General features: G+C 48.0%; 10 protein-coding genes across 10 annotated transcripts; 4 read left to right on the top strand and 6 right to left on the bottom strand.

The window, feature by feature from the left end:
- The first annotated feature begins 142 nt into the window (after nucleotides 1–142).
- LOC108160491 (trypsin delta) lies at nucleotides 143–1,084 on the top strand. The gene has a single exon (XM_017294527.2). It carries the CDS (start codon nucleotides 160–162, stop codon nucleotides 967–969), a length of 810 nt encoding a protein of 269 aa, XP_017150016.1. The 5' UTR covers nucleotides 143–159; the 3' UTR covers nucleotides 970–1,084.
- Nucleotides 1,075–5,972, bottom strand: LOC108158060 (transmembrane protease serine 9-like). The gene is made up of 3 exons (XM_033390671.1): nucleotides 5,157–5,972; nucleotides 2,967–3,978; nucleotides 1,075–2,225 (listed from the first exon to the last, which is right to left on the bottom strand). The coding sequence occupies exons 1-3, from the start codon at nucleotides 5,942–5,944 to the stop codon at nucleotides 1,230–1,232; spliced, it is 2,796 nt and encodes a 931-aa protein (XP_033246562.1). The 5' UTR covers nucleotides 5,945–5,972; the 3' UTR covers nucleotides 1,075–1,229.
- Nucleotides 5,973–6,190: 218 nt separating this feature from the next.
- LOC108160979 (trypsin theta) lies at nucleotides 6,191–7,109 on the bottom strand. Its single transcript, XM_017295280.2, has one exon. The coding sequence runs from the start codon at nucleotides 7,088–7,090 to the stop codon at nucleotides 6,305–6,307; it is 786 nt and encodes a 261-aa protein (XP_017150769.1). The 5' UTR covers nucleotides 7,091–7,109; the 3' UTR covers nucleotides 6,191–6,304.
- Nucleotides 7,110–8,679: 1,570 nt separating this feature from the next.
- Nucleotides 8,680–9,531, bottom strand: LOC108160883 (trypsin alpha). The gene has a single exon (XM_017295152.2). It carries the CDS (start codon nucleotides 9,497–9,499, stop codon nucleotides 8,729–8,731), a length of 771 nt encoding a protein of 256 aa, XP_017150641.1. The 5' UTR covers nucleotides 9,500–9,531; the 3' UTR covers nucleotides 8,680–8,728.
- Nucleotides 9,532–9,644: 113 nt separating this feature from the next.
- LOC108160812 (trypsin epsilon) lies at nucleotides 9,645–10,495 on the bottom strand. The gene has a single exon (XM_017295035.2). The coding sequence runs from the start codon at nucleotides 10,472–10,474 to the stop codon at nucleotides 9,704–9,706; it is 771 nt and encodes a 256-aa protein (XP_017150524.1). The 5' UTR covers nucleotides 10,475–10,495; the 3' UTR covers nucleotides 9,645–9,703.
- Nucleotides 10,496–10,782: 287 nt separating this feature from the next.
- LOC108160813 (trypsin alpha-like) lies at nucleotides 10,783–11,602 on the top strand. Its single transcript, XM_017295036.2, has one exon. It carries the CDS (start codon nucleotides 10,798–10,800, stop codon nucleotides 11,566–11,568), a length of 771 nt encoding a protein of 256 aa, XP_017150525.2. The 5' UTR covers nucleotides 10,783–10,797; the 3' UTR covers nucleotides 11,569–11,602.
- A 1,426-nt stretch (nucleotides 11,603–13,028) lies between these two features.
- On the top strand, nucleotides 13,029–13,856 carry LOC108160774 (trypsin delta). Its single transcript, XM_017294976.2, has one exon. It carries the CDS (start codon nucleotides 13,050–13,052, stop codon nucleotides 13,818–13,820), a length of 771 nt encoding a protein of 256 aa, XP_017150465.1. The 5' UTR covers nucleotides 13,029–13,049; the 3' UTR covers nucleotides 13,821–13,856.
- On the bottom strand, nucleotides 13,715–14,294 carry LOC117188188 (coiled-coil domain-containing protein 103-like). The gene is made up of 2 exons (XM_033391666.1): nucleotides 14,046–14,294; nucleotides 13,715–13,991 (listed from the first exon to the last, which is right to left on the bottom strand). Exons 1-2 carry the CDS (start codon nucleotides 14,189–14,191, stop codon nucleotides 13,892–13,894), a joined length of 246 nt encoding a protein of 81 aa, XP_033247557.1. The 5' UTR covers nucleotides 14,192–14,294; the 3' UTR covers nucleotides 13,715–13,891.
- Nucleotides 14,295–14,429: 135 nt separating this feature from the next.
- Nucleotides 14,430–15,306, top strand: LOC108160775 (trypsin iota). Its single transcript, XM_017294977.2, has one exon. It carries the CDS (start codon nucleotides 14,511–14,513, stop codon nucleotides 15,267–15,269), a length of 759 nt encoding a protein of 252 aa, XP_017150466.1. The 5' UTR covers nucleotides 14,430–14,510; the 3' UTR covers nucleotides 15,270–15,306.
- Nucleotides 15,307–15,743: 437 nt separating this feature from the next.
- On the bottom strand, nucleotides 15,744–16,785 carry LOC108158164 (death-associated protein 1). Its single transcript, XM_017290387.2, has 4 exons — nucleotides 16,711–16,785; nucleotides 16,587–16,649; nucleotides 16,124–16,212; nucleotides 15,744–16,057 (listed from the first exon to the last, which is right to left on the bottom strand). The coding sequence occupies exons 2-4, from the start codon at nucleotides 16,630–16,632 to the stop codon at nucleotides 15,902–15,904; spliced, it is 291 nt and encodes a 96-aa protein (XP_017145876.1). The 5' UTR covers nucleotides 16,633–16,649; nucleotides 16,711–16,785; the 3' UTR covers nucleotides 15,744–15,901.
- Between the last annotated feature and the right edge of the window lie 1,367 nt (nucleotides 16,786–18,152).

The raw sequence follows: 18,152 nt of genomic DNA, 5'->3' as shown, positions 1-18,152 counted from the left end.
GCCTATATTTACGACTTTTCGTGTCTATTTCATGATTTCGCGGCTATCAAGATGTTTGATAATGGTATAATGGTCAATCCAATCGCAATCTATAGCCAGTCGATAAGGCGAGTCTATAAATCTAGGTGCGATTCTCGCCTTGCGGTCAGTTGATTGAAAATGCTACGGATTTGGGTCGCGTTCTGTTTGCTCGGAGTTGGAGCCTCTCTGGCGGATCCCGTCCACCTCAACGCTGAGGTGCAAGTGCCGCTGCCCGATGGCCGCATCGTGGGCGGACAGGATACGGATGTCATCAATTATCCACATCAGATCTCGATGCGCTACAGGGGCAATCATCGCTGTGGCGGCAGCCTCTATTCGACCAACATTATCATCAGTGCCGCCCATTGCGTGAGCACTTTGGACAGCCCAGCAGACCTCACCATTGTGGCCGGCTCTACGATGATCAGCATAAAGACGCAGGAACTGCCGGTCCGCAATATTATCATTCATCCAAACTACAGGACAATCAACAACGACTACGATGCGGCCATTCTCGTCACCGACGGAGACTTCATCTTCAACGAATTGGCCCATCCCATTCCACTCGCCCAAGAGCGTCCGGAGCATGGCTCAGCAGTGATAGTCACCGGCTGGGGCACCACCACTGAAAACGGCTATTTGTCCAACGTCCTGCAGGAGGTGGAAGTGAACGTGGTCGAGAACAGTCAGTGCAAGAGTGCCTACTCGATAATGCTCACCAGTCGCATGCTCTGCGCCGGCGTGACCGGCGGTGGCAAGGACGCCTGCCAGGGCGATTCCGGTGGCCCCCTGATCTACAACAATCAACTGCTGGGCATCGTCTCCTGGGGCACGGGCTGTGCGCGAGAGAACTACCCGGGCGTGTATGCCTCCGTGCCAGAGCTGCGCAGCTGGCTGTTGGAGACTATCGAATCCTACGAAAATGTGGGGAAAATCGACTTTCTGTAAATCTTTTGAAATCGGAAGATTGTTTTCCTGGAATATATCTTGCGAATCATTTAACATGTTACATAAAACAGTTTGACTCGAAGCCAAAGCGAGGCACTGGCGATACGGTTCCTAATTATTTTGTTAGTTTTATTACAGTTTTATTATTGAATTAGCCGTGTACATTGGTAGCTCTAGCTGGGCCGATAGTGGGCAGTAGCCACTTGAAGATAACGTCGATTGCGGCCAGCAATCAGCGGATAACTAGAAAATTCCTTTGTTTACTGCGCCCCACCGGTCGCCAGGGTTTCATCGATCCAACTCTTTAGGCTGCCCACGTAGGTATAGACTGAGGGATAGCCAGGACGGGCACAGCCGCGTCCCCAGGACACGAGGCCGACCAGCTGGTCGTCGATGACCAGTGGACCGCCGGTGTCGCCTTGGCAGGCGTCAATACCACCTAGAGTAACATTTCCCGCGCAGACCATTCGATCGGTGACTTCACCAGTGCCGTAGATCTGGTTGCACTGCTCCGAGCTGACGATGGGCACTTGAGCCTGCTCCAGCCGGTAGCTGGAGGGGCCCCCCTCTTCGCGATAGCCCCAGCCGGCGATTGTGGCCAGCCGCCCCACGGCCGGACGCTGCGGTCGAATGCCTATGGAGCGAACGCCGAAGCGGGTTAGATTCAAGGGCGAATCCAGGATCAAAACCGCGATGTCGTAGTCGACGGTGATGTAGTCGAAGCTGGGGTGAAGCGTCCAGTTGGAGACTGGGACCACAAGTCCGTCGCTGCCATTGCGGGTGTTTGCGGCGGCCACGGCCAGTACTTTGGTGCCCTCCGGCAGGTTCCACAAGCACTGGGCAGTGGTGACCACGGCCTGCTCGGAGTATATCACTGCGCCACACTCGTGCATGTAGCTGGACGTCTCGTTGCGACGATACCGCAAGGAGACCAGGTATGGATGCCGTCCAATGTCCACTGTGGTGCCGTTGATGATTCGCGCTTCCGGCTGGGCCAAGGCCGAGGCGGTTGCGGAGGCGGAGGCGGAGGAGCCCGCTGCTGCCAGCAGCAGCAGCAGCAGGAGCGGCCCCATCATCTGAAGCTCTCGGATGCTCATTGTTCCGCTGCGGATGTGGACTGGCGGTCGATTTGCACAGGCAACTGGTTCGAATCGAACTGATTGTAAATTATGATTGGGCGGAGCGCGAATTTGCACTTTTCCAGGCGGCGGCGGCATATCGATTATCTTAATGGGAGGTGCTCGAGATAGCTTCATTTAGAAACGCGTACCGAAGAGTACTACCGAGATAAAGACGATTACGTTGTTTGCGGACTGCTTTCGGTTAATCTTAAGGTATTTCAGACGTAAGCTCCATCTATCTATGAAGCCTCTACAATCGAATTTTATATCGACCCTTGTTTGGACTCCGAGATATGGTCGCTCAAACGGTTTTAAGAGTAAACTTCCCCATGATTCACTAGTAAATATCGATTTGTAATCTATATCTTTATGATTTGGCAACGAATTCGAAATGAGATCAATGTTAAACCTTATCGTTTCAACCCCAATCGGATATACAAATTAACATTCTCTGCTCACAGTTTAGCGGAGATTTTCCCATTCGAAAGATTTAGATTGAACTTTGGATCCACTTTCAAGAAAATGGAGGGATATTGGTATTATTTCTATGGATAGCCGAGAAGTATGCCACACATTTTGCAAACCAAATTTGTACTAAACCTAAATGCATGCCACATATGTGTATTTGGCAAACAAAACTGAACGATAATGCTTCTGGGCGTGTTTTCGGATTTGATGTCTTGATCAAACGAGTGACAACCACGTTGATCTAATCGCTGCTATGTGGATGTAATCCAAATGCGATTGGGGCAATCTTTAGAAACAATTCTTTTGAATTGGAAACCTCATGGCCAAAAAAATACCCATTTATTGATATAACCTCATGTGACATGAGATTAAGCGGTGCTTACAGATTAGATGATGTTTTATGTTTCAGAGATTTGCTTCTTCCGCTATCTTGGAATCAAGCCAGGTCCTCAGGTTCGACACACTGGCGTAGACACCGGGATAGTTGGCCAGGGCACAGGCGTTGCCCCAGGAAACAACGCCATGGAGCTGATCGCGGACGACCAGCGGGCCGCCGGAGTCGCCCTGGCAGGCATCCTTGCCACCCACTCCACGTACGCCAGCGCACAGCATGGCTGGTGTGATCTGGTAGGTATCATCGCCAAAGTCTTCGTAGTCCTTGTTGCAGTCCTCGTTGCTCACGATTGGGACATCGACGGCGAGCAGTACGTTGGAGGCAACGCCGCCCGAGGAAGTGGTTCCCCAACCGCTGATCTTGCTGACGGTACCGGCCAGCGGGGGCTCCGAGGCCAACTCGATGGCCTTGATGGTGAAGTTGTTGATCGGCAGCGGTGGATCCACAATCAGCAAGGCAATATCGTTGTTATAGGCAGCTCCAGAGAAGTACTCTTCGTGCATGATGATCTTCGACACGGAGACGATGATGCCGTCGGTGCCGCTGAGCAGGTTGGTCCCGGCCACCACCTTGAACTGACTGGCCACCGTGCCAATGATGCAGTGGGCCGCCGTCACGACCATCGTACTGCTGATGATGGAGCCTCCGCACCTGTGGCGGAAGGGATTCGTTGGCGTCGTAATCCCCTTGTACCGCAGCGAGATCTGGTAGGGGGTCTGGGACACATCCGTCACGTAGCCGCCCACAATCCGTGGGCCCTGGCTGGTCGCCTCATCCTCCTGCACGGGCAAAGACCTGGCCACTGCCACTAGACAGAGCAGGGCACAAAGGCTGGACAGCAATGAGCGCGACATGTTCGACAGTTGGCGGAGAATCGAGGACTGATAGTCCCAGCGGCGGTACCGACTATTGTAAGGCTTATCAAGCAGTCGGTCAACTATATTCGTACCATAAATTTTATTCTGGATACCTTTAGCACTTGTAGAGTAATACTCCGGGCGATACGCTTTATGGGCGTCTATAACACTGGACGACAAAAACCATAGAAACCGTTCTTAAAGTCCAGACAGTACAACCTTAAAAATCTTAGAAAATACATGTACGTACGGCATTCGTACCAAACATTCCCATTAAACATTTTACATACTATCCTCATAACCTAACGCTTGGATATGGCCACAGCCGGTACAGCCGGTAGCAGCGCAGATTACGGTGCTGCTGATCTGTCCTCCACATCCGTAACTGGAGGATTCAGTACTGCTGAGATGAGATGAAATGCTAGAGCCAGACGATGCTTATGTTGCCAGTTTCCAGTGCATCATGTGAACGAAATTTCCACGATCTTCATTTATTCAAAACTATCAACGAAAATATCTGAAATATATTGCATATCAGACAATTCCAATTGAACATAGAGATATGAAGAATATGATATATTTGCCCTAAAACCTGTTATTAAAAACCAATTCACTCAAACTGAATAAAGAAGAAGTTCGAATAGCACTAAAATCGGTTGTATAAATCTTTCAAAGAGTCCCACATTTAAGTAACAGTATCCACTAAATACGATATGTTCTATATGTATATCATTTCATCTGTATCCAGCGTATACCATTGGTTGTTGCTTTTGGATCAGTTGGCAATTGAAAAGTTTCATAATACTACTCATGATTTAAAATGGAGTAAAATATTTAAAATTGCACTAACATTTTTTAAAACATGCATAATCCTCCGCTCTGAACACGGAATGGACCTACAGAGTGCAATCGATAATCAAGAAATCAACTCCGGTTAGACCCAACATAACATGCCTCTCTAACGACACTACAGCATTTTTATACCCGATACTCAAAATGATATAGGGGTATATTAGATTTGTGGCAAAAATGGACGTGTACTGGGCGGTACAGAAGGAAGCGTTTCCGACCCCATAAAGTATATGTATATATTCTTGATCAGCATCAATAGCCGAATAGATAGAGCCATATCTGTCTGTCCGTCTGTCCGTCCCGATGAGTGCCCAGATCTCAGAGCCCATAAGAGCTAGAGAAACCAAGTTAAGTATCCACACTCCTGTGATATCTCAAGTGTATTTTAAAATTTCCCCATTCATTAGTTAAATTACACTTTTATTTATTTAAATATTTTAGTACGAGTATCATATAGGAGCAGAGGTCGCATGTCGCACCCCTTGCATGTTAACCTATGCATAAGTGGCCCGTTGCTGGGCGATCCAGTTCTTGAAATGGGCCACATTCGCATAGACACCGGGAGTATTGGGACGGGCACAGCCCTCGCCCCAGGACACGATGCCGACGAGCTGATTGTTGACGACCAGCGGTCCGCCGGAGTCGCCCTGGCAGGCATCCTTGCCACCCTCTGGCAGTCCTGCACAGAGCATGGCCTCGCTGATGGGTCGCCAGTAGTAAGTATCCTGGCACTGGACGCTGTCCACGAGCGGTACCTGGACCTGCTGCAGCTTATTGGAGGACAATCCGCTCTCCTGGGTGTAGCCCCATCCGCTGACAGTGGCCACTGCGCCCACTGGCGGCTGCTCTGTGGCTGCCTCAATTGCTCCAATGCTGCTGGCGTCCGTCAGGGGCAGCGGTGGCGAGACGATCACCAGAGCGATGTCGTTATCCGTTGTGGTGGCATTGTAGCTCTCGTGAGGGATCAGCTGCTCCACGCGCACCACCACGCCATCCATTCCAGCCCGGTTATCGGTCCCGGCCACCACCAGGAAGTTCTCCGCCTGTCGGTTGTATACGCAATGGGCAGCGGTCACAATCGTCCGACTGTCCAGAACGCTTCCGCCGCAGGTCTGCGCATAGGCGCTGCTGGTGGAGCTGCGTCTGCGCAGCTGTACCACATATTTGGCAAAGTAATTGGAGGTGTCCACGCCACCCACAATGCGGCCTTCCAGGTCACCATTCGCGGCGCAGATGGCCAGCAGAAGAAGGGCGGCGGCGAACGCGGATCGAGCTTTGTTCATTTTGTTGTTCAGGGAGCTACTAAAATTTCTTTGGAATGGATCGTTGCAATCAGCGAAAAGCTTTGGGACTATCTTGAATTGGTCAATAAATTGGATTGGGTCTTACCCCGATAAGATGGCAAATGGCAAACTAATTGCTTATAGCCACCCAAGGGCATGAGAAGACCATGGCTGACTATGAGACTATTGGCGATAAGCACAGTTTGGTTTTGGTTGATTTTCAATATAAATATAAAGACACTTAGCTTTAGAGAGCTTTCTGATTGATTTTTAATCTCTTAGGTACTGGAATTTTGTGGAATCCCTGAAAGTATACATGATTCGGAATGAACTATACCAAACAATGAGCTATTGAAAGATCTACAGACTTTCGGCATTCTCAACGATCCAATCACGCAGAGCGGGCACACTGGCATAGACGCCGGGCAGCAGATTTGAGGCGCAGCCATAGCCCCAGGACACAATGCCCACGAGCTTATTCTCGGCCACCAGAGGACCACCGGAGTCGCCCTGGCAGGCATCCTTCTTCTTCTCGTAGGCACATACCATGGTGTCGTAGATAATCTCGCCGTACTTGTACTCATCCGAGGCACACAACTGCCAGTCCACGATGTATACGGTCACTGCCTGAAGGACCTTTGGCAGGGTCATGCACCAGAAGTAGCACTTAGATCCCCACCCAGTGACAATGGCTGGCGTGCCCGTGGCTGGCGTCTCTTTGGCCAGCTCTATGTAGCGGATATCTTCGGTCTCCTCAACGTCCTCGGCCAGCTTCAAGATTCCCACATCAAACTCCATGGTGCTGGAGCTGTATTTCTCGTTGTATGCCAGCTCTCGGACCGACACCACCAGTCCCCCCTCATTGTAAAGCGTGGAACCGAGGCGGACATAGACCTTGGAGGCCGTGCGGCCCTGCAGACAATGAGCCGCCGTCACCACGGTGTTCTTGTTGACCAAGCTGCCTCCGCAAAAGTGGGAGCCACGCTTTGTCTGCAGCGACACCTGGTAGGGATGGGCCTGTATAGTGGTGTCCTCGCCGCCCACTATGCGACCCTCTCGCGCGAAGGGACTGCGAGCGACGCTGACAGTCCCAGCCCAGGCACTGCCCACAGCCAGGCAGGCCAACAGTGCTACTAATCCGTTCATTTTCGGAGAAAACTAAGCCATGTGCTGATCCATGCAGTCCTATTTGTAGCTTTCCATCGAGTACCACTGGAGTGATCGAGTGTTCCGTCTGACAGTATCGTGCAATCATTAAGGTTCGGGAATTAGCATCCGCGTGCCTGAAGAGACTCTTCAGCGTAATCCGGTCGGCCCAATCGTTATCGCCACGACTTCTTATCTGCCAAAGGCACCCACCGCACGGAATCAGAAGAACTGTTGCCGCATTTCGGAAGTACGCACTTGAACACCTTTTATGGACTTATTGTCTTAAAGATATAAACATGGTACACTTTGATGGTTCATCGGCATGTGTTATAATGTGTTGTACATCGTTTGAGTGGATGAGTTGGTTGAGTACTCACATTTTTGTCGCAAAAAGCACACCTTATTTTTTTCGTTTTTGGTTTTACGATCTAATAGTGTACCTGTGACCCCAATATACGAGTAGAATTTCCCATAAGGTCATCAAAAAGTCATTACTTTAACTAATTACCCTCAAAAGTTACCTAATCAATGATATAACGAAGATACCCCCAATTTCTCTATCGCAGTCGTCCATTCAGTATTTAATATTTAGACAAGCGGATTGGCGCTCATCAAACCACACCCAGGTGCTGCGATCGTCAATAAAAACAGAGCAGGCTCTTTAAATTAAATTGAAAATTATCAGATTGCAAAAAGACTTTATAAACAAAATTATCTGCCAAGAGTTCCCAGAATAAATGGTGAAATGTATTAAATTATTTATCGGCTAAAAGGGACTTTCATTATAAAAATATATTTATTTTTATTTTTTGTATTTGATGAACATTTTTTTTGTTTTATCTGCAAAGATAGTCTTCTTGAGAACGCTCTTTATATGGCTTTTACAATCTATTATCATTTGAGTAAACTCAATCAAAAAATAATAAAAATAAAAGAAAATACAGAAAAATTATATTTTTTACTGTCTAAATCAATCAAAACTTATCTGTTCTGTTATGTTGCGGTCAATTAATCTTGATGTACGAATGACGTAGCCGTCCAGACAGTCAAGATGGAGTGGAAACCTAGCCACGCGATGCACTCAAGGATTGATTAGATACACCACTTGAGTGCCGACAGGCAAATGTTTACCCCATACTCGAGAACACTTAAAACCACGGATATCAGTTGGAACCAAGTAAAAAGCCACATTCCGACTAAAAGATACCCTCTTCACAGATATACCTAGTTGTGTCCCGCCAATACTCACTATTCTTAATCTTTTCTCTGTCTATTGAAATCGCTTTGAAAATATAAATCAGAACATGCATCTTCCTTGCTACATGCCTTATGAATGCAACGTATTTATACACGAATACAATATACCCTTGCACTATACGAATACCGCGTACCATAATGACCGACGTAATTCGGGTGAATTCCCTCGAAACCCTCAAAAGATACTCGTAACGTGTGAAGTGATAGGAATCTGTAAGCAAGAACCAACTTCCGCCTAAGCACGCCTTATCCTTATTTCTTCGATAATCATTTAAGAGGAGTATAACGTTTGGTTTCCTTAAATCCCAAAAAGAGGGAGAGTTTCGAAATAGTGTTTGCAAAACTTTATTGAATTTACTGAAGGGATAATTTATTCAGTTAGATCGAGTTGGCAGCACTAACAACCCAGGTGCGGAGGACAGCAACATCGGCGTAGACACCGGGGTAGTTGGCGTAGGCGCAGCCATAGCCCCAGGACACAACACCGACCAGATTTCCGCCGGAGACCAATGGGCCGCCGGAATCGCCTTGGCAGGCATCCTTGCCGCTGGCATAAGCGCAGATCATTGTGCTCTTGATTTGGCTACCATAACCGTAGGTGGAGGAAGCACACTGCGACTGGCTGACGATGTTCACGTTCACATACTGCAGGGTGGTGGGGATGGAGCTGGAGCCCGAGGACTGGGTGCCCCAGCCGGAGACGGCGGCAGAGGCTCCATTGGCTGGGTTGTAGGTAGCGAGGGCAATGGCCTTGATGTTAGAGCTGAGGCTCAGGGAAGAGCTCAGCCTGATGACAGCGATGTCGTTGACCATGGTGTTGGCGTTGTAGCCCTCGTGGTTCTTGAAGGACGAAACCTTGACGACGGTGCCGCCGGAGTTCCAGTAGGTGGAGCCGGCACGGACCTGGAGGGTCGAGGCGGACACGGACTGCAGGCAGTGAGCAGCGGTCACAATGATGTTGGCGGAGTAGACCGAGCCACCGCAGGAGTGGGAGCCACTGCGCTGCAGGGAGATCTGCCAGGGGAAGCTGCTGATGGTGGTGGCGGAGCCTCCAACAATGCGGCCATCCAGCTGGGGCAGGAGACCCTCTGGGATGGTGCCTCCCAGGGCGCAGGCGACAGCCGACAACAAGATCACGAACTTCAGCATGTTGAGCGTTGCTAGCGAATGGTTGGTTACAAAACGCACACCGGCCCTTTTATAGACCCCCACTGACATGGCGTTATCTGGTGAGTGGACTCCATGAATAGAATTACAGCCACGACGCAAAATGACGGAATGAAGAGATACCAAATCTATTTTGATTGCGGTTTATTGAAGTGTTTTCTGTCAAGGGACTACACAGTGAGAGCCTTAGACTTCGTCGGCGGTCTTCTCGATCCACTCGTGGAAGTGGGCGACGTCAGCATAGACACCGGGATACCTCACATCGCCGCAGCCATAGCCCCAGGAGACAACGCCGACGAGACGGCTGCCGGAGACCAGGGGACCGCCAGAATCGCCCTGGCAGGCATCCTTGTGCTCGGCGTAGGCGCAGATCATGGTGTCCTTGATCTTGCTGCCATAGCTGAACTCGTCGGAGGCGCACTTCTCGCGATCAACGATCTTGAGGTCGACGGCCAACAGATGGTCGGGAATGACGCTGCCGCCGGACTCGGTGGTGCCCCAGCCGGAGACAACAGCCTTGGCTCCTTCGCGTGGGTTGGAGCTGGCAATGCGGATTTCCCTAATGCTCGAGCGGAAGCTCAGGTCGGACTCGATGCGGATGATGGCAATGTCGTTGACCATGGTGCTGGCGTCGTATCCCTCGTGGTTCCTGAAAGCACGCACCGAGTGCACGCTACCGCCGGAGCGCCAGTAGGTGCTGCCCACGCGAACCTTCAGATCCTTGGCCTCAATCGACTGCAGGCAGTGAGCAGCAGTGATGACGATGTCGTGGGAGTAGATGGAGCCACCGCAGAAGTGGGATCCGCTGCGCTGCAGGGACACCTGGTAAGGGTGAGCCTCGATGCTGGTCTCGTAGCCACCGACAATGCGGCCATCCAGCTGGGGCAGGAGACCCTCGGGGATGGTGCCGCCCAAAGCGCAGGCAATAGCCGACAGAAGTACTACAAATCTCAACATGTTTCTCAGTTGTATGACTACCTTCGGATTAGCTCAAGCTTATATAGGTGTCCAGGAACACAGATCAGTAACTTGATTGACACCTATATCTTAACCATAGATGCTGCGTCACTTTCGCTGCGAGTCAATCGCTCAAAAGCGCCCAGAATTCAATCATCTTATCATCCTATCACCTTATCAGACACTGCCCACTCGAATTGGCATTACGCCGTCATATCCGCGATATGATTACTGCGGTTTGGGCAGCGAAAAGATAGGAAAAGGCTGCCAAACACCTATAAAAGCGGAACCCAGTTCTACAGACAACGTATTCATTTCGCAATATGTTGAAGTTCGTCATCTTGTTGTCTGCTGTCGCCTGCGCCCTGGGAGGCACCATCCCAGAGGGTCTCCTGCCCCAGCTGGATGGCCGCATTGTTGGAGGCTCCGCCACCACCATCAGCAGCTTCCCCTGGCAGATCTCCCTGCAGCGCAGTGGCTCCCACTCCTGCGGTGGCTCGGTCTACTCCGCCAACATCATTGTGACCGCTGCTCACTGCCTGCAGTCCGTGTCCGCCTCGACCCTCCAGGTCCGTGCCGGTTCCACTTACTGGAGCTCCGGCGGCACCGCCGTCAAGGTTTCGTCCTTCAAGAACCACGAGGGCTACAACGCCAACACCATGGTCAACGACATCGCTGTCATCAGGCTGAGCTCTTCCCTGAGCCTCAGCTCCACCATCAAGACCATCGGTCTGGCCAGCTCTGCTCCCAGTAACGGTGCTGCTGCTTCCGTCTCCGGCTGGGGCACCCAGTCCTCCGGCTCCAGCTCCATCCCCACCACCCTGCAGTACGTGAACGTGAACATCGTCGGCCAGTCGCAGTGCGCTTCCTCCAGCTACAGCTATGGTAGCCAGATCAAGTCCTCCATGATCTGCGCTGCTTCCAGCGGCAAGGATGCCTGCCAGGGTGATTCCGGCGGCCCATTGGTCTCCGGCGGTGTCCTCGTTGGTGTTGTGTCCTGGGGCTATGGCTGCGCCTTGTCCAACTACCCCGGAGTGTACGCCGATGTTGCTGCCCTCCGCTCGTGGGTGGTCAACGCCGCCAACTCGGTCTAAGAACTATTGCGAAATTAAACAATATCTGAACGCACTTAATATCTTTTTTATTATATACATCATACATCATTCTTGGAATGGTTTGGTTAAACCTTTTCTTAAGGGATATGGATGATACTCCTTTCGAACTTGGAATGGAAGTTCTCTAAATAAGTATTATCTATTCTTCGCTGGGAATAAGAGTACCTTTTAAGAACTTGCCCTTCAATGTTGCCGTAATGTTGCTACAGCTTTGAAGATTGGAAAGCAATGATAACTTAAGTGATATATGATGTGTCATGTAAAGAGCTGTGTCATGGAACTTTGGGGATCAATCACTTCCATATCAGCTGCAAAAAGAAATGGTATATAATCATTTTCCGTTCAGCGCCATTCACAAGTAGAGTTCTTCTTTAAGCCTATTTAATCAGTCATATATAATAATCAGTGATGGTTTGTTGTTTTATATGAAAAAGAACTGATTGCTGCAAGATCCCTCACAAGTTGTCATTCGGTTCGGCTTTGTATTCATCTAAATGTGGAATATCTTGCGCAACTCTGATTCGAAAGGCTGATATTTTTCTTCCAAAGATAGTGATTGAAATGGGCTTTTCCCAAATGCCGAAACTCTGATTCCAGAGCAGGCATGGTCCTTTGAGAGATAGTGATTGAAATGGGATTTTCCGAAATACTGATACGGAAACTAAATTTGTGGAGTGGCTGTCAGCATTGACATAATGCTAGCGCACCTTTCGATTTTGATAGCTCCATTTAGATGTTTTTTTATAAAACATATTTATTTACTGAGGCACATTTCTAATCAATGACCTTTGGAGCAACTGTTGTTTCGGAATTTTTGGTATACTCTTCGGTGTTCATTAGAAAATATGCTATAGATATGTACAGTTAGTTATTAAATTATATATTTTGTATATGTAAAAATAAGTCCTTAGTTAATTGTTTATTTGATTTAAGGACTAGTTTTCACATTTTTCACTGCACATAAGTCAAATATTTCAATATATCATAAGATTGCATATGTATAGGTATATAAACTAAGTACCGGGTAAAATAGTGTCGCGGCCCGTGTGCCACGACTCACAAAGTCACGACTTCTTTTGTTGTGTTTTTCGAGATGCAGGCGTCCATACGATCGTACTCTTATCACAATGTGGGAATATATAGTATGAGAACGGCACACCACACCCCTAAAACAGGGAACTCCATCAAACCATACAGCTTTATATATGTATGTATGCATATTCATATATACATACATCTATAGACTAAGCCATACTTGCCTATGAATTATATACTGGTCTATTATCAGAGATAGCACCCAGATACATATGGGTAAGTCATTGGCCATTTTGCTGGTCCTAATTTAGCCCCTCGTACACGTGATAAAATTAATTGGAAACTCTGATTAATTTTCTTTGAGGTGATAGTAACCCCCTATAAAAGAGGCTACCAGTTCTCAAACAACTCATTGTATTCGCAATATGTTGAAGTTCGTGATCTTGTTGTCTGCTGTCGCCTGCGCCCTGGGAGGCACCATCCCAGAGGGTCTCCTGCCCCAGCTGGATGGCCGCATTGTTGGAGGCACCGCCACCACCATCAGCAGCTTCCCCTGGCAGATCTCCCTGCAGCGCAGTGGCTCCCACTCCTGCGGTGGCTCGGTCTACTCCGCCAGCATCGTTGTGACCGCTGCTCACTGCCTGCAGTCCGTGTCCGCCTCGACCCTCCAGGTCCGTGCCGGTTCCACTTACTGGAGCTCCGGCGGCACCGTCGTGCAGGTTGCATCCTTCAAGAACCACGAGGGCTACAACGCCAACACCATGGTCAACGACATCGCTGTCATCAGGCTGAGCTCTTCCCTGAGCCTCAGCTCCACCATCAAGGCTATCGGTCTGGCCAGCTCCGCTCCCAGTAACGGTGCTGCTGCTTCCGTCTCCGGATGGGGTACCCTGTCGTACGGCTCCAGCTCCATCCCCACCACCCTGCAGTATGTGAACGTGAACATCGTCAGCCAGTCGCAGTGCGCTTCCTCCACCTACGGTTATGGCAGTGAGATCAAGTCCACCATGATCTGCGCTTATTCCAGCGGCAAGGATGCCTGCCAGGGTGATTCCGGCGGCCCATTGGTTTCCGGCGGTGTCCTCGTAGGTGTTGTGTCCTGGGGCTATGGCTGCGCCTACGCCAACTACCCCGGTGTCTACGCCGATGTTGCTGCTCTCCGCTCCTGGGTGGTCAGCGCCGCCAGCTCGGTCTAAGAACTATTGCAAAATTAAATAGCATGCTGAAGATTACTCTGTGCAAATTTATTTATTAAGGATCATAGGTTTCATTCACGTGTGGCAGAGTTCCACAGGCGACTCTTCGTCTGTGCATTGTCCTTGTCCGCCTTGGTGACGGGACGCAGATGAGCTGCATCTACAATGTCCCTGCAAGTATTGGGGTGAATAGGATTCAAGTGGAGAAGGCAGAGGCAAACTTACTTGAACTCCTCGTAGCTCTGAGTGCTATGGACAGCCCGAAGCTTGGCGTCGTTCCGCAGCTGGTAGAGTTCACTCTCGCGGATTCCCTGTAGACAGCTCTCCCGCAACCGTCGCAGATCCTCCTGCGTTATCTTCAAGTCGTCCATGCTGCTCCAGTTGTTTTCAAATATGGCAAAATCAATCGAGTAGTTGCCTCATATGTTTTCCGATTGTTGCCTGGGTAACAAACAGCCAACTCAGGTGGAATGAGGGCTAAAATTTGTTGGGTATTTCATGTAGAGTGTAGAATGTACATTACCCATCGAATTACGGAGCCAAAGAAACTCAGGAATCTCTCTATTGCGGTCGCCGATAAGCCGCTAATAGCCGGCGATTAATTTTACAACCCTTCGAAGAGCTCCGATATGATCGGGATCCATGCATTACTAGAGCAGTTTGTACTTGGCTTTCGAAGTGTTCGCAGACATGACCGCCACTGGGATAGTTTTGCTTCTCGTCCTCCTCATTCTCGGAGTAACCACAGCCAACGATACCAAGGGACGCATTGTGGGCGGAGCCGAGCAGGCCATTCACAATGCGCCCTGGCAGGTGTCCATACAGATCAGTGCACGTCACGAATGCGGCGGCGTCATCTACAGCAAGGATATTATTATCACGGCGGCGCACTGCTTGGACGGGAAATCCGTTACTCTGATGAAGGTGCGCGTGGGTGCCGAACACCACAACTACGGCGGAACTTTGGTACCTGTAGCGGCCTACAAGGTACACGAGAAGTTCGACTTGAAATATCTCCACTACGATATTGCCGTGATGCGTCTGTCCGCACCTCTCAGCTTCGGCCTCTCCATAAAGGCCATCAATTTGGCCAGAGTTAGTCCCTCAGGCGGAACAAATGCCACCGTTAGCGGTTGGGGCTACACAGAGCAGGATGGTAGCTACGCCGGAAGCCTCCAGACGGTCCAGCTGCAGATCATCGAGCGAGGACAATGCGCCTCCAGCACTTATGGCTACGGCTGGGACTATGTTGGGGAGGAAACGATCTGCGGCGCCTACGCTGAAAGGGATGCCTGCACGGGAGACTCTGGTGGTCCACTGGTAGCGAACCATTTGCTGGTGGGCATCGTCTCCTGGGGATACAAGTGTGCGCTCGATAACTACCCGGGTGTGTATGCAGATGTGGCCGTTCTAAGACCTTGGATAGTTAACGCAGCAAATTCAATTTAAATAGTTATGGAAGAAAAATAAAGCACACTTCTTCACATTTTACAAAAGTTTTCGACTTGAATAGCTCCTCCTCTTCTGTAAGTCGCCCCACAGGTGGAATCGAACCACTTCGACGCTAATCGACTACGGATTTGAAGTCCGCACCCCGGACCACCGAAGCTCAGTGAGGCAACATTCCAGCCCGAGCTGCCGCTTTTATATACCGATTGTCCCGAAAAAGCACTTGGGAATTACAAGGGCATTGGTCACTTTTCCTACATCTTCCAATCTACCCAGATTTGCATTATCTATTTAGATATCTAGATAAGGCTAGCAGCACAAGTGATTCAGAAGATCAGAAGAGAATGATCCTACGAGTAAATGCAGATCGATGATAAAACAAAATACTTGATATAGCTTATCGTAATATAGAGTTGGGTTTTACAAGCCGCCATTATCCGAATATTTACAAAAGGAAAAACTTTATTTAAAGCATAAAATTAGCAAAACATTGAAATTCATTTGGAATGCAGTAGCAAAAATTTAAGGATTGTGTTAACTAAAATCACTTACAAAGTGGATTTCAATACCATTTGGATTTGAAGAATTTCAACGAAAGATCAAAGTAATTATTTAGTAGGATAGGGAAGACCTCACTTGCGGGGCTGTTGGATGTGATTCTGAGTCTTCTGCTGAACCGACATTGGGGGCTTAGGCAAGTGTGCCACCTGGGCAGAAGCTGGCGTAAAGTCCGTGTGTCCCTTCACGGGAGCACCGCTCACCACAGCCGAGTTCACGCTAACGGGTTGCTGTAATTACAATGTGCAATGAATTTAATAATATATACAGTTTCCCCATATAGTGGTCGCGCTTACTGTCAGACCAGTGCAATCCTCGGCATCCTTGGGGGCACGCTCCGATGCAGTGGGCTTGTGCTGGACAATACGCATGCCGCCTGCCTTCACTGAAAGCCAAATGGAACATTATAGAAGAATCGAAATGCACATGACGTCAGCAGAATGTAAAAAATATGTGATTTTGGACAGCACCGTCGCAATAACTAAAGCTCCGCAAGAGTGTGCGTGAGTACCGCTTGCTGAGTGCATGTGTGGGAACGTGTTGCTTCGTTTTCTTATTGCTTATCAGCATCGGCCGAAACAGGCTAAGATACTGATAAGGCAATAGATATTGGAGGCTATTGTTGTGAATTGGGTGCACAATTAATTGCCAGCAGAGCACCTCCATAGCCATTTTAACACTTTTTACCTACTACACATTAACACACAAGCACACAAATACATCAAAGCGCATGGAGAATACCTATGCAATTGCACTTACAAGCAGGTGGGTGTCCAGCCACGAGATTGGGTTGTTCATCAGACATTTTCAGTAGGTTATAAGCTGGAATGCACCAATATTTTAATAAATTAATCACCATTAATCAGAAAAACAGAACACCTACCTCTTCGTTTTTGCGTTTTTAAAAAATTAATAACACGTACAACGATACCGTCTGACACTCAGAAATATACCAAAATATACAGTCTTACCTTAAAAATATACCGAAAATATACTGACGAATTCAATTTCCATTTTACTTATTCCTCCAATTTGATTTTCCATGGAATATTACTACCTAGATAGAACCCACAGCCCTGCCCACATAATTTTATCCAATTAATGCATCAATTTTCTACACAATTGGTTAGTTTTTAGTCCTTGCTTTTATTGTATTTTGACTAAAACAAGGTTTAAACAAAATAGTTCAACAAAAAATCAGTCGCAATGTTGCTGGTATTTGAAGACATGATGCGTGTATAGGCCTTTGTGCACCCTATTTCGTTAATTTTATATGTAGATCAAACGCAATTTATTAAGACCTTTTCTCAAATTGATATGTTTTTTACTTATTCATGTGTATTATTAGTATCTTGTATTTATTTATCTTGATCCTGATACCTACGGAGCCTGGGATGACAAACATTTTCTCAATTCTATAACATCCATTTCCCCCAGGGTATGTGTGTATGGACTCATTGTTGCCAAAGCGAACTCAAATTCGATTCAAAAAACGACCAATTCTTTGTTCCGTTGAATAATACTATCTATATGGAACATTTAGCCATGCCCACTCAATTTTATACGATTGGTGAATCAATTCTATACATGATTGGTCTATTCGAAATACTTGCTTTTATTGGATTTCTATATAACATTGAAAATGAAATTAATAGATTGATGAAATTGACAAAAATACCATGGGAGCGCGGCGAAAACCAGTATTTCTACAGTATGACCCTCAGAACAGCACCGAAATATACGGTCTCATTTTGAAACCGAGTGGTGCGCGGTTTACGGCGTAATTAAGCTTTTGTTTAACCGTCCGACCCTCAGAAATATACCAAAATATACCGTCTTACCTTAAAAATATACCGAAAATATACTGACGAATTCAATTTCCAGTATACTTATTCCTCCAATTTGATTTTCCATGGAATATTACTACCTAGATAGAACCCACAGCCCTGCCCACATAATTTTATCCAATTCATGAAACTATTTTCTACTTAACTGGCTTATTTTAAATATTTGCTTTTATTGGATTTTTTCGTTATTCTATACAGTATACTGTATGGTTAGTGCTAAAACTTAATGGTGTTATGACATTAAACTTTCCTAACTTTGCTACGAAGAGAGGGAGATAGCATGAGAGACAAAACGCAAAAGTAGTCTTCATAGCCGTCTCAGACATAAGTCAATATTTGTGAGAAAGTAATATGTTCCAACACAAGCAGCCAGTCAGCAAAATGGGATCTAAATATATAGCAATTTATAATATCTGCCGCAGCGATGCTCTTAGCTCAACTGGAACGCCTAGATTTCACTGCATGCTTTTCCTATAAG

Source organism: Drosophila miranda, chromosome 3, assembly GCF_003369915.1.
Source record: "Drosophila miranda strain MSH22 chromosome 3, D.miranda_PacBio2.1, whole genome shotgun sequence".
Classification (NCBI taxonomy): domain Eukaryota; kingdom Metazoa; phylum Arthropoda; class Insecta; order Diptera; family Drosophilidae; genus Drosophila; species Drosophila miranda.
This window is presented reverse-complemented; position numbering and strand designations above follow the sequence as displayed.